Below are 20,173 nucleotides of genomic sequence, written 5' to 3' on the forward strand. Positions count from 1 at the left end.
TCGAGAAACGATTCCAGCTCCGGCCGACGGAGCTTCTCGTAATATTGATAATAATCGGACGTTTCTAACAATAGAAATTCTCTCATAGCACCAACGACGAATTATACTGCGAATATTATACTGCGCCGCCGCAATTCCTCTCTTTCTCTCTCGAAGACTGTCTCTCGAAGCAGACGCTGCTGGCTAGCCGTTTTGAATATTATTATTACTCTCCCAGCATTTTTTTCTGCAGCGACGTTAGCAGACACGCCTCTCGTTTCATTTCACTTCGTACTTCGCAGTCCTGTTAGCGGCGCAAACTAAGATTTCGCGTGTTAACGTCAGCACGCCCCGCGACTACGAGCAATTTTCTAAATCGTTCTCGCAGATATAGCGACGTGAAAACGTGACGGCTCGTATCTGGAGGCAGCGTCTCACTGAATAATGAATTCTGACTCGCTGTCGGGCAACGGATATCATGCGTGGAAAGGAAAAAAGGCTTACCGGTATCGTCGAGGCCCCGCCTCGCCTCTTCGCCGACCCGGTCGCTCCTGTTGTCCGACGCGAGATCGTCCTTTTCCTTATTATCCTCAGAATCGGTGAGCACCGCGTCGTCATCGTCGTCCGTCTTGTTCTTCGGTTCCCAGGTCATCTTGTTCTCCTTTTTGAGACGTCTCCGCGCGTTCGCGAACCAAGTTGAGACTTGGGTCAGCGTCATCTTTGTGATGATAGCTAGCATAATCTTCTCGCCTTTCGTCGGATACGGGTTCTTCTTGTGTTCGTTCAGCCAAGCCTTCAAGGTTGCCGTCGACTCCCTCGTGGCATTCTTCCGCCGCGCGGCCAGGTCGTACCCAGCGCCATACCTGAAAAAGACAACGAAAAAGACAGCTTACAATGAGACGTCTTCTGAGAGAGAGAGAGAGAGATTCTTTAAAAATTCCGTTACACTTGAGTAAGCAGCAGCTTGTAAACAGGAAGTGCGATATGAAAGAAACCGATAAAGAGCTCAGAATACTGTAGAAGATATTTTTGCACGTCACTTTATTTCCATTATCAGTTGACCGCTAATTAATTAATACATGTGTGTGTATATAAATATTACAATCTAACACACATCTATTTTTTTTGTAAATTACACCAAGATTAGTAGTCGCATCTCGCTAATAAATGTCAAATGCATTATTAACGATTGAGTAATCGCCGCTAAGCAAGGTTCGCCTGCCAGAAGGTAACTATTGTTCCATATTTGTCGAAACGGGCCACTCCACTCGAGAAGTGGTATCGTGTCGAGGGTGCGAATTCCCCGCAGATTTTGGCAAGTCCGAAGTGCTCTGCACGAGCCCTCGGCTTTCCTAGATCCGTGCCTCTTTCTCTTTCTTTCTCGCATTATTTCTCTTTCTCTCTCTTTCCCTCCACCTCTCCCTCCCTTTCTCTTTCTCTCCACCTTGCTGAACATTAAACTCCCCTGGGATAGGGGGGGCGGCATCCTACTGGGTCGAGGGTGATACTCCGGCAAATATATACGGGGAATAAACCCCCAGCGGCGGCGTGATTCCATCGTGCACCCCCGGCACTCACTCGCCGTAATGGCGATTCGATCGATCCCCTCTCGCTCGGTCGCTCAGTCTCGTCTACTCCTCTCGCCTCTCTCTTCCATTCCTCCCCGTTCTCCCTTACGAAGAACCCGATGTGCGAGTATGTTATAGGTGGGTACTGTTATATACTAAAATACCTATCGACGATCCATCGGTGGTTCACGATAGCGGCGATGGTGGTGGTTAGTAACAATGTTTTGCCTCGAGCGGAACGCATCCTGACGAGATACCTGCTGCTGTTGCTCGTCAGGCTAGGGATAAATAAAAATTTCGTAGTATCGACGTCGAGTGGCAAACGACAATTGAAAGATATTGATAATCGATAAATTTTCGTAATAACTTTCCTAATGATTTATGAGAATTTTACAAATGTGAAAAATAATAGAGATTTAAGCAAATACTCTAGATAAATGACGATCAACCCGTGTTACTCGATTTACGATGCGGCGATTTTCCCTGACGTTGCGTATAGAAATAATCGTCAATCGCAGACCCTTTATTTTTGTTGTGGCGATTGAGAACGCTGTTAAAAATAACCTCGTTGTCAGGTCTCCATTTCCACTTTATGTAATCGAATTAGACGAGCGCGCGACGGGCGGCGCGGCGGTCGGATTGGAGAAATCGTTTTGACACACGCGGGAAGGAAGTCGAAGAGCGAGAAAGAGAAAAGCGGAAATCGTGGTAAATCGAACGAACGGCGAATTATTAGGTTCCCGCTTTCACTCAATGAGCACAAGGCTGCGCAACCCCCTCCCCCATACTACCCTCCGATTACCACTGCGATCCGCATCCGAGATTACCGAGATGACCGCATCGATGGGGATAGAAACGGCAATCCGCAGGAGGCTGACTCGAAGAAGGTGGAGGACGTTTCACCCTCTATTAAACTCCCTCGTACAAGGGAAAGGCGGCCGCCGGGATACGTCGCCAGTAAAACGAGCCTCTCCTCGACTTCCACCTTCCACGTTTCTTTCTTTTCTTTCTCCTTTTTTTCTCCGCTCTCCTCAGGCCGCGTTTCTCCTGCTGCTACCGCAAGAAAGCGGCCATGTCCTCGAAGGACTCCTATCGATTTCGATAGGCTTCCGCGTTCGCCGTTGAAGCAGTTGCGACCATATGGCGGCATTCGCGAAAGACGAAACAATAAAACGCACCGTATTACGGTGGAAAATTGTTTATTCTATTGCGGATATATTTTTCTTTCACGAAGCAGGACAGAGAAAAGGCTCTCTAATATTTTTTTGAATTATCAGCGTTACGAAGCATCATATAACAGTTGTCCATGCCGGTACGATTGAACAATGTTAAAAAGGAGAGAAAGTTAATAAATTCGCGGAGGAAGATAACAGTCCGCGTTTCGAAACGGGGACTCGTCAGAAATCGACAGCGGACGATACAAGAGCTTGCAGATATAATCAAAGTTCGCCCCCTTCGTTAATATGCGCAATTTCGACTGCCTCCCACATGCCGGGGCCGCGTCGGCGCTGCGCCGCGCAATTATCTACATACACAACGAGTCCGCATCGGCATTTACATACTAAGTGTACCGTTGCGTGCCGGGAGAGAATCGCTCGGATGCGATCGCGTCTTGTATATGCGACGATGCAGATGCGACGACGAATGGAAGCAAAGTAAAAACTTGGCGAATGCGCAACGACCAGTCCAACCTTCCTTCCTCCTTGCAGCATATCTCAACGCGGCTGGTTCGAGAAAAAATCCTGCCGTTATTCGCGAGTCGCGATGCTCACGATGATACGGAAACATTGATGTGATACGAGTCAAGTTTTGTTGTGAATTAAAGAGGCGCAAGCAGAGGTCCAATAAGATAGAAAAGAAGAAAGATGTTTACGTTGCGCCTTGCGAGCATCGCGATTTCGTGACACATATTACTTGAAATGGAAATGGCAAGTATGCGTAATAAGCGTGCTTAAGTTTTTATAAACATGAAGTTTACATATTCTGAAGGATTGTAAACACGAAGCCGGATGTATAAAGATCTAAGCGTTGTGCTCATAATGCGAGAGATCATGGACTAGTAGATTGCGAGTGAATGGCGCTATCTGCTATCATAAAATTCTCCGACACGCTCTTATCGTCTCTTTGTCGATGCTAAAGTAAAATCGTGCGACGCGCGTCCTTCAAGAGCACAACGTAGATTTTTAACGTGTGATCAATAAACATACAAATATCAAATGTACCTCGATGTACGTGTGCATTTCAATAGTTAATCCGAACTGGCATTTTGAGTGACTTATTTAAAAATATCCTCGACAATTTAAAAATATCTTTAATCCGACGCTAACGGTAACAAATAGGAACGAATATATTTCTTATTGTCAGTCAATCGCTCGTCAAAAGGCTGATAATCAAATGTTGACGTTATGCGATATTGGATTCGGCAAATGGATTTCGCGCAATAACAAAATGAACTCTCAGTTATCACAACGCTGTATTTCTGCGTAGATTGGAGATCAACGTCAATTTAGAAGGTGCACCGTTTGTGGCAGTGAAAGGACGGAGAGAGGCGTATCACATATGCGAGACGAAATTGTCGGCAGACTCAGGGGGAGGTGGAGGTCGAAATAGGATCGAAACGGTAGGAATTCCTTCTCTAAGGGGGATAATAACGATGCGAAAGGGTGCATAGAGGAGCGCGTAATGCTAGACACTGGCAGCACTCGAGCGACTCATTAGAGGCTTTGCATATGGTAGCGTCAACCTCGAAAGGTTAACCAATATTGGCAGAACGCGCGTAATTACGTCCTCCAGCCTGATATAACCGTGTGTATATGTATATATGTGTGTGTGTGTGTGTGTGTATATATATATATATATGTATATATATGTATATATATATATATATATATATATATATATATATATATATATAGGTAGCTTCAATAGTTACGCCCGGGTTCGGATGTGCAAACGTTTCCACCCAGCCAATCTACTACATCTCTCTCTCTCTTTCTCTCTCTCGCTCTCTCGCTCTCGCTCTCACTCTCGCTCTCGCACACATACACCCTCTCTTCTGTGCAATCGCGTATAGCTTACGGCTGCGTTTGCTCCGTACTGCTATCGACAAGATCCGCCCCCTGTACTCGCGCAATCGCTGCGTCCTACGATAGACCGATATGTCTAATCATCAACTTTGCAGCCTTTTCCTTACACATTAGGACAAGACGGGATAGACAGTGACAGAGAGTATAGCAACCAGTTCGATAATCAGAGAAATTATGGAACTGTACTATATGCGAGTAACCTCGATGCTCGATTTTTGTTTTAAACGAATTGTAACACGGAGCGAGAGAATCTCGGTGGAAAAATTTTTTACCTTGTCGGTCAATAAAACGCGCACGTTCTCGCGTACGTGCTCTATACGCCGACATGTCGAGCGATTTTTCTAGTATTAGATACCGTTTCAGGCAGCTCCAGATGATAGAAAAGAGATAGATAGAAAGGAACGCGAATAAGTAACCGGTTACGGGAAATCAAAGGTAATCATCAAAGAGAAAAAGACCGCGCGTTTCTATGATCCCAACGCAATGTCTATAAGTGATCGTTGATAGTAAAAAGCGGTATCTCCCGATCGGGTTAAAATTAAGATAGTATCATTGCAGGATTCGCTGACACTGTATCCTATCTTTTAATGGCTAAAAAGAGCGGCAGTACAATTATAGAGCTTCGTGAAATATGCAAGATTTCCTGTATAATGATCTAAATATATAGAAAGAAAAGAAATTTTATTCCATATAATACATATTTCTTATATTATGTATATTATGTTAACGTTTCGCGTTATTCAAAGCTACACGACAATTGTCTTTGATATTTAAATTTACATTTAATAACAATTTAAATTACGATATTGTTTTATCGCACAAAGAGCAAGCAGACATACTCATCTATCATTCAGTAACAAATAACAAAGCAGTATAAGATTCGCGAGATTGTGCAATGGCGCGAATGAAGGAAAACGGAGGAATCAATCAATTTACGCGAAGACAACAGAAAAAAAGAGACACTCCGGAATCAAAGTGTCCCCAAAGGAACCCTTTCGCGGAGCCAGTAAACGACATATTTCTCATTTCCTGTAATCAGAGCGTTCGCGTCGGAGCGTTTCAATCGAGCCGCTTCAATTTACACCCTCGGGCCTCGCGCGGGATACCCCCTTCTTGTATCATGCAGCGCAATCCGCAACTTTCAACGCTGCCTAAAACAATAGCAGCCCGACGGTGTCGAAAGTGACGGGGGCACGTAGTAACCTGTTAAGGGAAGAGAGCGACCGGGGCGGAGATGAGGGAGAAGCGAGCGAGAGAGCGGCCGTCGTATTATTAAGCAAGTAAATTAATAGAGGCTTGTCCAGGAGAGGTGGTGAGAGAGCGAAGCAGTAAGGGCGCTGAATTCCACGATAAACAATGCCTACCGTCGGAGTTTCTCTGGTAGGCGCCGCCACCGCCACCGCCACCGCCGCCGCCGAGCACATGCAGACTATACAACCACCCCGAAGGGGTGGCTCGGGAAGAGAAAGGGAGAAGTCTCCCGTTGCGTGAGTCACAGCGCGGTTGCCTATTCCTGAACGTCGAGCATGAACGTACGTGTACGTGTGTGTATGTGTGTGTGTTCGCCAGGCGGACACGAGGGTTGCTAAGCGAAGCAAGTAAAGCACCTGTGGGAGCCGACTCGTTCGGAGGATACGGAGGTGGCCGAGGAAGTAGTCGAAAGGGAGTAGACGAGTACGCGAGGGAGTGCGGGAGGAACGGGCGGGAAGAAGAGAGGGAGAGATAGAGAGGGATTTAGAGCCAAGGAGGGAAAGAGATACAGACGGGGATAGAGCGAGAGAGAAAGCACGCGGAGCCCGAGAGTAGAGTGGTGAGTAAAGCAGAGAGAGGCCTGGCGAACGAGCGAGCCAACCCCGGGGAGGAAGCCAATCAATAAACTCACTCACTCACTCGCTCTCCTACGGAGAGAGACCTACTGCTCCTCTCCCTACGCTCGCGATGTGGCGATATATGTAGCTGTGTATATGTGTACGCGTGTACGCTAGTGTGTACGTATGTACACACGTCCAACCTGGAAGCCTCCATTATATACGCCCACTCGGCTGCCTACAGCCATTTTGTAGCCGTCCGTCGTGTTTGGCCTAACTCGAACGCCCGGTACCTTCAACCCCTTCGAGTTCGACAGAATTCGGAAATCGCGGCAACTACTTCGGCCGAATGTCACGCCGATCGATGACGATTATGTCAGACGCTACCGTATTAATGTAGGTACACTCGATCAATTTGTGCAGGCCAGCTATATCTGTTTATCTTCGCGATTAAACGAGATTAAAGATGGACGTTTAAGTCGGATGAATATCTGGCGCGTCATACATCGTACTAACGTAAAAGTTACTCTACGCCGGCTACAGTCTCTATCGAACAGCGCTGCGGCTCTCATCTCGCCGATACGACTAGCGCGATTTTAACGGTCCATACACCACAAACGGTGTGCTTCTCCAAGTGCACGACCAAGGGGGAGATATTACGGATTCGCGATAACGATAACCGCCGTCGCGCAGAAACGTTTCCAACGGAATATACGTGGCAAGTACGACGGAATCGTGACTCTTGTTTTAATGGCGGCGCGCGGAGGAAACAGGACAGGGGTGAGAGGGGAGCTCGGCGCTCTCTTCTCTCTCTCTCTCTCTCTCTCTCTCTCTTCCTCTCTCTTTCGGTAGTAGTTTAATCTAATGGAGCCGAGAGACCATGAAACCTGGCGATAAACTTACCCGTAGGCGGCCAGGGTTGGATCGTAAGGGTAGTAACCCGTGGCGGCAGGTTGAAGGGCGGCCGTGCCCCAGGCAGCACCCATGTCCGCCGTCATGCCCATCCCCGTCGCGTCCTTCAGCCCGTACGGATTACCCTGCAAGAGCAGAGTGCATGATAAGCGCTAATTTATTTAGAGTATACGTCGCTGCATCGCGCATATAAATTCTCCTACAATGTAAACATGCTATCGACATGATATCTTTCTATCGCGACGTTAAAATTAAAAAAAGAAACGACACGATATCGATCGCGCGCGCGCGCGATATCGATCCTCGCGTGACACGAGCGATTCAGGAAACTATACCGATCCATTATAGTTAATGCTGCAGATTATGTTCTGCATGCTGAGCGAGATTATCGCAAGCCTGTCTAGAAATCCTTTAGAGGTTCAATCCAATCCATCTCAATTTTCGCTGATAGACTGGAAAGCCACAAGAAGTCATAGCGATCGTATAAATACTCGTATAATATTTGATCTGAATACACGGTGTGCGGTTTGTAGTTTTGAAGAGATTATATACGAGCAGAATAAATGTCTCTGAAAGAAATCTTTCAATCATCTTTTACTCTCATCTGATCATCCCGACGGATTAAGAGGCAAATGAAAGGTGGCCGAGGGGTTTAACCAAGTACCCCTAAGACATAATCGCGGACAGACGTTAGTCGGTATATAATATTGTCACACGATGCATTGTGAAGGCATGCAGTACAGGGCGAGCGAAGAGTTGGGGGAAAGGACATGAGATATGAGAGGAAAGAGTGGAAAAGAGAACGCGAGAAAGAGAGAGGAGCGCAGGTGAGAAAAGAGAGGGAACGTGGCGGCACGTTACGCGGCTAATGGTAGCACAATGGGGGATATTATTAGTGCAGCGGCTTAGGAGTGGTTTCTTTGGCGCCACGGAGTTTCGTGTTACATCTAGTCGTCGTCGTCGTCGTCGTCGTCGTCGTCGTCGTCGTCGTCGCCGTGTCTTCATCGTCGTCGGCGTTCACCTTCTTAATTCTCCGCTCGCCCCTACCCCTTCGATTTTCGAAGACCCTAACGGGTGTCCTTGGCTCTCCCTCTCGCCTTTCTTTCACCTTGCTCTCGGTCCTTAGTCCCACCTCGCCGTGAGTCTCCCTCTTCAGGGAGTCCAGGGCACACGTGTTAGTGTGTGTGTGTGTGTGTGTGTGTGTGTGTGTGTGTGTGTGTGTGCGTATCTTCGTCTTTATTTCTCTTCTTTTCAGAAGCGGCTTTAATGGCGAACTGCGGGTGGTCCGACGTCGACGCTTTGGACTATTGTTACGACTGTGCACAGTCACACAGGGTCACCGGTCGCCAGTTTAACCGATTATACGAGCACGCCTGTATTAAGGTAGCAATAATCGTCGTGTTGCGCCCCAAATCTTGCGACGTATGCGGCGCATTAGGGGGCGCGACAGCGAGGTGGCTCTAACTTGATATCCTGTGTCGCTGTAGGCTCGACACAGTCCATCAAGTTAATGCAATAGCGCCTATAATTGTCTCCTATACAGGGTGCTTTAAAAGTGCAGATCCGTATATATTCTATGACAAAATACTTTTTTATTCTCTATCCGCGTGCTACTCTATTCGATACAAAAATGTACGTAATTTGTTTAAAATTATGCATTGATTTCATGTCGATTGTCTTGTGAACAACAATTGGTGCAATTTCTAGATATAATTTAGAATGATGTCGCTTAAAATTTTCAAGTAATATTTATTCATATATTTATTCGTACGATATGAATAACGTTTTCTGTGTTTTATATTTCTTTTTTTAATAAGTTAACTTTGTACATTGTGAGTCTTATAGAATTCTTATAGGGCATTTTCGACAATCCATCGCGTCACCCTTCATTCAATGCTAATCTAATTCTTATTATATTATAATGCCTGTCGAATCGGTCTGACGATTTGCATCGTCAGCAGCACGTGCTTCCTGCTTAACTATCCGATGAAAAAGATCAAAGGAAGAAACGCAAACGAAGAAAAAGAAAAACAAACGGTTACAGTGAGCACGATGAAAAATATAAAAAAACATGGAAATTATGAAATAAAATATACCATATTTATATCTTCCGTAGCTATTTATATAATATAAGAAACGTTTTTGTTTCACTTTTAGTTACGTAATTAAAATATATCATTAAAATATATTTGTTTTGTACAATTTCTTCAAGAGATTATATAATAATATAATCATTAAAGAAATATTTTTTCTCTTAATATTCGAATGCTTTGTCGCTTGAACCATAACGCTCGCGACGCAAAGCGGGAGCGACTTTTTTAATAGGGCAAGCTTCTCACTCAACGTTTCTCTTTCATTTTTTTGATAAACGATATCGTCTATGAATAAACAATACTATGTGACATTTTTCTGCAAATGCACTTTTTGGTTTTGATTGTTCCGCAGTCCCATTCTATAGATTTTTTGTCCCAGATATATTATTTACAGATGTTTCAATGTTCATTCAAGAAGGTACATAGACAGTTGTATATTTCACATTTGGCACAGTTTTTTGTCTCTCCTGAAAATTTTACTAATTGTCACATAGTCGGTATTGTTCATTCATTGACGATATCATCTCGATATGAACAAAAAGGACAATGCAACCCATCGTCAAAATACTCAAAATTCTCAGCAGTCGGACGCTTATGGCATTCCGGACTACACCCTGTCCTATCGTTCGTCACCCAACTGCTGACAGTGATGGTCGCGTGCGCCAAATTACGCCACGGCGTTGAAATTCCACGAACGATTGACCGGCCGGACTGCAATTTATGCCGATAAAGATGCAAAACTATGACGCGCGTCCCGCCGCGTCTCGCGCGACAAATGGCATTCTTGGGGTTTCGCATGGCCAGGATTAAACCAATACGCGCGAGGGAGGATCCCTTCGTCTTTCGGCTCATCAGTCTCAATTACAACGGAACTCACCGGTGCGATCGACTATCTATATGTGCAGAATGATAGCCGCATAACAACACTGTCAACAACGGTTATTATCTATATACTCTAGTGTACTTCAATACACGTACAAGTACTTCAATGCTTCTTCAATGTTGTGCGAACGCTATCAAAAATTTTCCATTCTTGTACGCGATCTTTTATAGAAACTGACGAGGGTGATCGACGAGAGAATTTGAAAATTACGAACTGGTGAAGAAATCATGAGTCGAAATCGCATTCGTAAATTGATAAATTCGTAAATATAAGGATTCTGCAATAATTTCACGCAATTTCCGATGTATTACTCGCGGATGTACACGCGCACTAAACGCACGTTGCACGTGGCAATATTGCACGCCAGCCGCGTTTAAGTGCCAATTATAAAAGCGTAACAATCTACGATTAAGAAAGCTACGCGTGTTACGCTTTTCAATGGGCCGTAAAATAACACACGATATCGCGAATCGAAACGTTACGACTTTCGTATTGCGGCAGACATACGTGCTTCTTCTCCACAACCGCGTAATATTCCTATTGATACTAACGCCGTTCAATGAATATCCAAGTTTCATACGTTTGGCATCACGCTGTCGCTCCTATTAATACTGCAGAATAGCGAGCATTTTCATTATCAATCAGGTGGCTTGATATTCCGTCAAAACGAGCACCAAGAAAAAAACCGACAAGTATTCAATTTGCTACTTTTATGTTATTGGTATTATGCGCATTCTCGATAAGATAAATTTCTATTTCGCGAAAAAAATATAGTCAACTATTCGACAGTTTGCAGAAATATTTACCGATATCTATCTTTGCAGAATCTCTCACGCAGTATTAACGATACATTAAAAATTCTCACTGTGTTAAGGTGACAGTGTCTGAAATACAACTGTTCTGTACCACAGACAATTTGAATAAAGCGCAAAACATCAAGAGAAGACACAAAGAGAAACATCATTCAAAGCGCGAGACGCCGTGTGCGGCGGCATTCCCGAGGAAAATGTCGCCAGAGCGAATCTCTCTCGGAATCCGTTACGCCGACCGTCGCTACGTGAAATAAGACGAATCCGTCGGCTGATGAGAAGAGGTTTCCCCGTCTACCGTTGCTCCCCTATCTCGCGCAGCTACGTCCTCCTCTCGTCGTCCTTTCTCGCGTTCGCGCACTCCCGCCGCCGCGGTATCCCCCGTGGCTCCCGTCCCTGTTTCATGGCATCCCGCGTATTGATTCTATAAACTCGTTCGCGAGAGCGATGAGAGCACTCTCCTCTCCCTACTTCCCCATCCTTTCGGTGTCCGCCTCTTCCCTTCCTTCATCGCCAATTCGTTTGACGGAGACGATCTCGTTTAGCGCATCCGCACGATAAGCGAGATTCGCGAATGTCATATGCGGAATATATTTCTGTGCAGGAATTTTATTTATGAATAAAAAAAAGGGAGGAGAAACATCGACGCGGCGGCCTCTCGCCTCAGAAAAGGCATTTCGAAGGCATTTCCGTGTTTGATATATCAATATATATGTCAAAAGAGATGTATAATTCAAAATAGAGATGTACGTTAATCATTTGCTATTTTAATTTGAATTGATTAATTTTCTAAGATGGAACTATGTAACACATTCCTATGTCACTACGAATCGATATTATCGACAGTCTCTCAGTTTTTCAGCTAATTCCGCGACAAATATTCAGATCTAATGATAGATCCGTACACTGTTGGAAAATTTGTGTTAAATATAACATAAATCACATGTCCAAAACGGTCCACTCAAATTTTTGTGTTAATTTAACATAATATGGATGTGTTAAGTGGTAACACTGATATTATGTTAAAATATTTCAACAGAAAGGAAATGTAATTCTGATCGTAATTTGAAGTTAATTATGTGTACAATTAACATAACTTTTATGTTGAAGTTGAGATTGTAAGATAAAATCAACACTCTATTTCTGTAAATTTTTATTCCTACTTCTTTTATAGAGTAAAATCAACATTCTTTTTCTGTAAATTTTAACACATTTAATAAATACGTTCAAATTGTGTTACTTTAACATATTTTTTAAGTTATTTTAATTATTTTACATTTTGAATTTGTAAAATTCAATTAACATAGCAGGCATATGTTAAATCTACACACGTATGTGTTGATTATTTTACACAAAAATTTTAACAAGGACTTTTTTTAACACACAGGACCTCTGTTTTCAACAGTGTAAAATATTGAACTTATGAACTAGCGTGTATACATGCAATCTGCCAAGCATGTTTAATTAAATATGTTAACCTCGTGATATTATTATCACGTGAAGCTGAATGAAATGATACGGCAAATTTTAATGAGTAGTAAATCCCGATATCCATGTTAAATTGCAGATTATAGACTGCGCTGTGATATACGGCAGTCTAAGTTAATTTGCAAAATAAGTATATCAAATCGATATTCGATACAACACAATTCTTAAGAATACAAAATTTCAGGACATATCGCATGATTTGTTCGCGCTTTGCTGTTCAGATAAGGGTCTGTGTCGGTATCAGCGTTTATCTGACCAGAGCATGCACTGATGATTACGCGGCAACATCAAAAAGCCGATAGCTTTTTCAGTCGTACAAATATCGCGCAACTCGTGAAAATGAAAATGCGCTGTAGAGATAGAGATAGCTATACGTATTATCTGATTATACAAGGTAATGACACATTTACGGCACACGTCAATGGCACGCCGTCCCGTGCCATTACAGAAATTGCCGTTACAGATTGATTATACCGTACATAATGCCGTTATTAAAAGTTAATTTTAACGATAATTGCGCTTTCATGTGAAAGTAGCATTCCCTTGACAGAGGCATCTTTTTTTTGCCTTTTTACCGAATTATGACGATTCCATCTACAGTTCGTAAATGCATGATATGTTAGTCCAACCGCGTTGCGCCGATGCGAGATCGCCGTTTACACGCGATTTAGAAAATTGCATCTGCAAATTTACATTGCTAATTGAACGTATGAAGAATGAGACGTGTCTCCTGGATGGCGAATGCACATTCGCTGAATTTCACTCGAGATAAGCCCCGTCTACAAATTACACGCGATGAATTGCAGCGGATATAAATTCTCGCGCCGTCAAATCGCGGCGTGAAACGGAACAATTTCCGACTACATTATTAGCTATCTCGTAACGATTTCTTTTTCCTAGATTTTCTTCTCCATAGCAACTCTATTTTTGTCTCGCTCGTTAGCCGCGCGAAGAATATATTAATCGACAATGCCGCCTAAAAGCATCCAATTAGTATAATCGCCCGATAAATTCGAATTTAATTAACTACTACACTTTTTTCCAATCCGGGATGGCATCAAATGTACTTATCAGCGTGAATGTAATGCATTCTGCGGTCTTTTCAGTCGCAAAATACGGATAACAAGAGGAAAATCAGTCAGATTGTGTTTCTGTCATCGTTTATCTTGTTGCATACATTTGCTATGTATGTACAAAACACCATTTTTGCTTGAAAGTAGAACGCCATTAATTTTATAGACGTAATTCCGATCCAGGGAATACTTTCGACATTACATCATAATGAAATTATAGATAAAATTCTGTGGCGAATTTTAGATTCGGCGAAACTGGTTTAACGCGCGTTTTGCTCGATTCCCCGGCTTCTCTGGGACCGAGACATTGAAGTAACGCACAGTCGGTCGAGGAGGATTTCCCGATGACATATGCGCGCGAATTCGTCACCGGCAGCCCCTTGAGAACGTAACGAGCGAGTTCGCTTTCCGCGAATCGAAACTTAAACGAGATTATCAGTCGCTTCTCGAGAAAGGGACGCGTGAATAATTCGACGCAGCCGGTACCCAGCCTGCGAAGACGCACGAATTCCTGAGCGCGGGGCGATCGAGGGGAGCCGTACGATCCCGACGTCCGAGAGAGGGTTCTGTCACCGGGATTCCAAGCTAATTCGCGGCAACACCACGTGCTAATCCGTCTTAAGTTAATACTGGAGAAGCAATAATCGCCCGGCACGCCTAGTACGACGAATCGATCAATCTGCATCCGGCAACGGCCGCGTTACATGTTGCAAAGTACCGGATGATCTTTCGTAGGTCTGACAAGAAACTTGTAATATGATTTTAATGTTGTAGCAAATTTAAAAATACGAAAAAAGTCAAAAGATCTTTGACTCTTTAAAATATAAAAACTAATTTCCTAACATTCAATAGGAATGATAAATTCTACTTTTTTTTTCAATAGTCTTGCGAAACCATCGAAAAAATTTATTAAAGTCCAAAGGTTCATAACGACATTATCTTAATTGAATCTTGGTTTATGTAATAAGGCTTTATATATCTTGTATATATTAATATTAATTGCAGCGACAGTTTTAATGTCTAAAAAGTGGTATACCCTGAGAGATAAAATCGTTTGTTAACATTTTTAATGTGATACATTGTTATATCAAAAATGAAAAAGGACTCACCAGTGGGGAGTAGAACGCAGAGCTATCCATGCCGATGCTGGGATAAGGTCCCTGGTCGGTGGTGGAGGGCGTCGGCGTGGGGTAGGAGGAGTAGGAAGTCGCGGTGGGTAGTCGAGGATAAGCGCCCAACGCAAATCTCGCGGCGTTGTCGTATTGGCAGCTGCACACCGTTTGCCCTGTTACAGGATCCGTCATCATGGGCCTACCGTTCTCGCAGCAACCGGGCCCGGTGGCGGCACCACCCACGGGGGTCGTGGCACCGCCGGTACCTGCGGGCCCGACCCCCGTCGTCGTTGTCGCCGTAGACGAAGGCGACAGGGCACCCGGGCTCAACGCACCCCCTGACATCGCCGGCGACGTCGCCGTTGTCGGTTGCCCGCCGCTCACCAGGAGCTGAAAAAAAAAACAAAAGAAAAATGTACGTCATTAACATAGTATAATTGCGCGCATGTACGATGCAGAGATTCCATATATTTCCTTGTAAAATTAGAAATTAGCTTTTTCAACTTGTTTCGAACATGACTTCGATATTCGTGCGGTCGTAGGAAACTTCGTCTCCCACACAGATTCATTTCACATTCTCTTCATTTTTCAACGTAGATACATATAAATAACGCATAAAATGACTGCTCGTAAGCACATATGCATCAGACGTGTCATGATAAGGACATACATATGTACTACATGTGTACATACGATATAGAAACGCAGAAGATTTATTTTCTTCTAGTGTGTGTCTTGGTGCTTTTTTAGCTAGCTTACATCGCTTCGGCGACCTCAAAATTCGATATTCACAAACATCGATAACGGTACTCTTCTTTTGGCACGGTAGATGGCGAGAAGAAGGTTCTACCTGAGTTTTTACGACTCCTTTTTCTTTGTACGAAAATTCTGACGATGATTAGTTTTTTTTTCGATAACCATCGCCTTTATCTTTGCAAGGATATAAGAATATATTACGTGAAAAAAATATAAAATATAGATTTCACGACGTATTTAGTTTTATCGAAACAATCTTGACGCGTAACGGTGAGCGATTATTCCCTCCCACGATTAATAGCTTCGTAAAGCTCACATAAACAGAAAGACGTCACTCTCATGCGTGCGTGCTCGCGCGCAGGGGATCGCGCCGAGGTTGCCTCACGCTAAATTAGCCCATTGTAAATGAGGCCGGAATGAATCCCGGTAATTAATATGGCAAGGGCGCGGAGTTATTTCGAGAGGACGGGACGGGAGGCTCGAGAGCCGCCGCGACGAGCCGGGTTGTATATCTGCGTTGATAAAGCCTTCTCTCCGACAGCTCTCCCGCATTCCGTTACACACGGGAGAGAGAGAGAGAGAGATAGATAGAGAGAGAGAGAGAGAGAGAGAGAGAGAGAGAGAGAGAGAGAGAGAGAGAGAGAGAGAGAGAGAGAGAGAGAGAGAGAGAGAGAGAAAGAGGAGAGCCCGGAAAACGACTCTCTCTCCCTCGTACGTATATACCTTTCTATTCGTAGACCGTGTCGAAATCACCCACGAAAACGCCTACGGAGCGTTGCGGCGCGCGGCGCGCGCGTGATGAATAGGATCGACGAGAACTTTATTCCCGCAAACGATTCTCCTTCGCGTTTTAGCGTTTCACCTCTCTCGTGAATTATTAAAAGCCCGCGCGGCGCCGCTTATCAATTTTATAGTCGGCGCGCTTACAAAAATACGGCGACTCGCGCGGCGAAGTTTTTATATATACCGATGGGAGCCTCCATCGTTTCTCGCGCGACAAAATACGAAACTGTATCTCGGTCGTTGAGCAATATACCATAGGGACGATTCCCTTCGATTTCCTGTTTATTAGGAAGTTCAGTCATTAATACGTGATGCTTTTTTCGTCATGATAATATAGATTATAGATTATAGATCGTTAGGCAATTGCGTGAAATCATCTTTTGTTTTGAGAAACGTATAAGGTATTTACAAAGACGCCCGATAGTATTCAGCTGTCTTGTTTATGCCTCGAATTACGCGGTTTCAATGATTTGCATAATTATCTCGATCTACAATGAACCATCTGCATAACTATCTTCGTGAGAAAATTCGAGGCGTCGCTTCCGTAACATTGAGCCATTTCCGGCTCACGCTGTTTACAATCTCGTGCTCATCGATTTTCCGTGAGCGTGCGTCAATACGCTCGCGTATTTTCACAAGAAATATCACAGGAGCGCGTCGCCGTTGCAAAAATAGAAGGGCGAAGGGACCGGCGCGTCGCATCGCGGGATCCGCACCGAAAGAACGAGGTAAATCCAACTTTCGTGAACAAAGACCCCGCGCACTTTCGTGGTGGTATAACGGTGGTGGTGGTGTAACGGTGGTGTGGCGGCGGCGGCGGCGGACTTGGAGGACATGCTATGCGCGCGCGCACGTGTGTCCCCGTTCACGCATAACACGCGACACGTGTGCGCGCGTGTATATGTGCGCTCGGAATCTCCCCGACTTCCTCCGGCCCTCTCTCTGTCCCGCTCTTTTTCTCCTCGCCTCTAACGAAACGTTCCGGGCACCTCCAGCGTGTCTGGAGCCATTCACGCCCTGCTGGGTTTCCCACCGGAACCTTTTAAGACCCCACTTTCACCCCCGCGGCAGCCGCCGGCGCGAAAACCCTTCGGAACTCGTGGTAGCAGGAAGAGTCGCCGTGATACGGTCCTATCCCGCCTCCGCTTCTCGCGCTCCATGCTCCACCTTGTCGCCGATCGTTTCGCGACGCGCTCGTTGGCGAGGCAACCCCTCGAGTAAAACAGTGTCGGATTCTGGACGAATCCTCGTTACGAGCATCGTTAGAATTTTCTCTTCGGGTTCGTGTACCTACTATCTTTTTTTTTTAACAATCGCTAACACATCACTGTTAAATTTGGAGTGTCAAATTCTCTCAATTTCAGTTATTTTATAGGTCATCGCTACTGCTCCTACTTAATATGTTGTTAATTTAACTAAACAAATGGAGTTAAAATGATACTTTTTGTGTTAAAATGATAAATTTAAACACACATGATAGTTAAACATGACAAAATTTTATTTAATTATTCAACTCAAGGTATTGGTTCAAATTTTATCCTCTAATATTTAACAGTGATGGAGAGAAATAATTCCAAGTTCGTAATTTATTTTATAAATAAGTGAGCGCACTACTGGTTATATCCGCAAAAAAGCTTGGAAAGCAAGAATGCTTGGACTCTTTCATTGCTTGATATTAGTGGTTTGTATAATGACGTTCGCGAAAAAGGCTTGGACAACAAGAATGCTTAGATTCCTTTACTGCTTGATATTTGTGGTTTATATAATAGTATCGCTGCTCTCAAGTAGGTTTCTACTCATGAAAAAAGATACGGGTGGCGAAAGTTCGCTTATTTGACGTTGTCCGGAAAATGGCGATTATTATCGGCATGATTTCTTGAACGATGCGTATTACGCTGTTCCGGTTAGCCGCGATTGAACATTAATTTCACGAGTGGAAAGTTATGTCGTCAAAGTTTCCTAGAGTTCATAAATAATAGCGAGTAATCATTGATACATTCAATTTTCCTCAAATTTTAATGTCGGATGATCCAAAACATACAGAGAGAAACTTTGTCGTAAATATATTACATTTGGAAACAGAAATGAGATCACATCAACAGTGCCAATAAAATATATATTTTTAATGCAAAGTATAAATATACTTTTTTTTCAACTTAAACATCTTTTAATTTAAATCGTGCTTAAATCGGCTACACGAATGGACGCGTTGAATTATTATTATCGCATGATCGATAATCTTCATTATCGCAAAAGAAAAAAAAATACCTGAAATAAGCGGCATCTTTTAAGAATAATAAGTCAATGTCACCTATCAAGATGATTAATCGAGAGATAGTCCACCAATCTACCTTGCGAAATTGACAAGATTCGTCACTTTATCCAGATAGAAAGCATTCTCGTTTGCAACTTTCATCATGTACAACTTAAGTAGTGATCTTTGTAGCGACAGAGTGACATAATCGATAAAGTGATTTCAATAGTATTTATTCCACTACATTTATACTGTGCCGAGAAAAGCTTTACGATAAAATATATTACGCGCAAACTTTTTCCTTAATTGTTAATTAATTTCTACGCTTATTGAAACTTTACGGAATTGTATTATTTTATTTTCTTCACATATTTTCCTCACGTTAAATCTTTCTATATTTCTTCAATGTATAAAAATCTCATCACTGCGGGTTTGGACTGTGTGCGACTGTATGAACACGCACGGACACTTACACGTGCGAACGAAAGGGGCTGAATGAACCCGAGAAGCCGAAGTCCTCCAAGAAACAGATCTTGTATGTGTATCGTTACGATCGGCCTGTATAAACAGGATTACATCTGTCCGAGTGAAACTGTATAGGGTACTTAGGGTTAATCATGCGTCATCGACATCATTCACGAAAAAATAATCAGCACGTAACATCGAGCCGGCTACTAAACGCTTGCCTAAACTATCATCAATGAATTACGCTACGAAAATATGGTGAATAAAAAATTGCTTTTTTCCTTTATTTGAGAGGAAATTTATCAGTGATTTTAGACTTACGTCCTTCAACCAAAATGTCCCGCCAAACAATGTTGGCTCGAATCATATTATTTTCAGTTACGTTCTTAAAAGACGAACGTTCGTAAATTTATTACGACGGGCTGGCAGCCATCAATTACGTGGATGCAGTTTATACTGAAAAGATGGCGACAGGAAAGGTTGAGTTGTGCGGCTTATCTTTTCTGCTCGCCTTCCTTTCCTCAGAGACCACTTCTTCCTCACGCCGCGGCCGTATAGCTTCTCTTTCTTTCTCTCTCCCTCGTGTCACGCCATGTATCTTTTTCTCTTCACCGGAATCACAACCATCACGAAAGCAGGCAAGAATCTTGACTCTCCCTTCGTCCTCTCCACCTTGGACCTCTTGTACGACAACGGCATTACCGGGCCCCTTCCTCTCTCGACAAATTAGCCACCATGGCGATACTTTTACAACGTGCAGACAGAAGAGATCTTCAATTAAAATTTAACAGAATCGCCACGCGATTTCGGTTGTTTTTCTCATCGGGGAATGTACAGAGTTACGAAAAGTCAACGTCCCAAAAAAGAACGAGGGACTTAAAACGGTCTATTCGAGCGACATGACACAATTAATTACTCTTTTCCTATCTCCCGTCGTAACCGTAGCTTATACATATATCAAGTTACTCCAAATCTACTAAATTGGAGAAGTATGTAGAAAATTCTGATATAACGTATCTAGAGAGTTTAATCATACGATGCTTAATGTGACAGGTGATGGATAATGAAAGGATTTACAAATTCGGATGAATTGTTAATTAGTAA

At 43.5% G+C, this 20,173-nt stretch overlaps 1 protein-coding gene and 1 long non-coding RNA gene across 3 annotated transcripts in view; one reads left to right on the forward strand and one right to left on the reverse strand.

The window, feature by feature from the left end:
- The window catches only part of LOC139781584 (uncharacterized), a 238,758-nt gene extending 234,555 nt beyond the window's left edge, over positions 1–4,203 (forward strand). Inside the window, exon 6 of the long non-coding RNA XR_011720609.1 lies at positions 4,035–4,203. This is a non-coding gene — a long non-coding RNA (uncharacterized lncRNA). The remainder of the gene's footprint in view (positions 1–4,034) is intronic.
- LOC139780991 (homeobox protein caupolican) overlaps positions 1–20,173 on the reverse strand; it is a 60,310-nt gene that overhangs the window by 14,884 nt on the left and 25,253 nt on the right. For both annotated transcript variants that reach the window (XM_071719790.1, XM_071719868.1), the window contains exons 2-4: positions 14,809–15,201; positions 7,345–7,478; positions 484–842 (exon numbers count right to left, since the gene is read on the reverse strand). In XM_071719790.1, coding sequence (XP_071575891.1) covers positions 484–842; positions 7,345–7,478; positions 14,809–15,201 — 886 coding nt within the window. The remainder of the gene's footprint in view (positions 1–483; positions 843–7,344; positions 7,479–14,808; positions 15,202–20,173) is intronic.

This window comes from Temnothorax nylanderi, unplaced genomic scaffold (genome assembly GCF_030848795.1).
Source record: "Temnothorax nylanderi isolate EJ_2023f unplaced genomic scaffold, tnyl_v1.0 TNYL_tig0001_pilon, whole genome shotgun sequence".
NCBI classification, from domain to species: domain Eukaryota; kingdom Metazoa; phylum Arthropoda; class Insecta; order Hymenoptera; family Formicidae; genus Temnothorax; species Temnothorax nylanderi.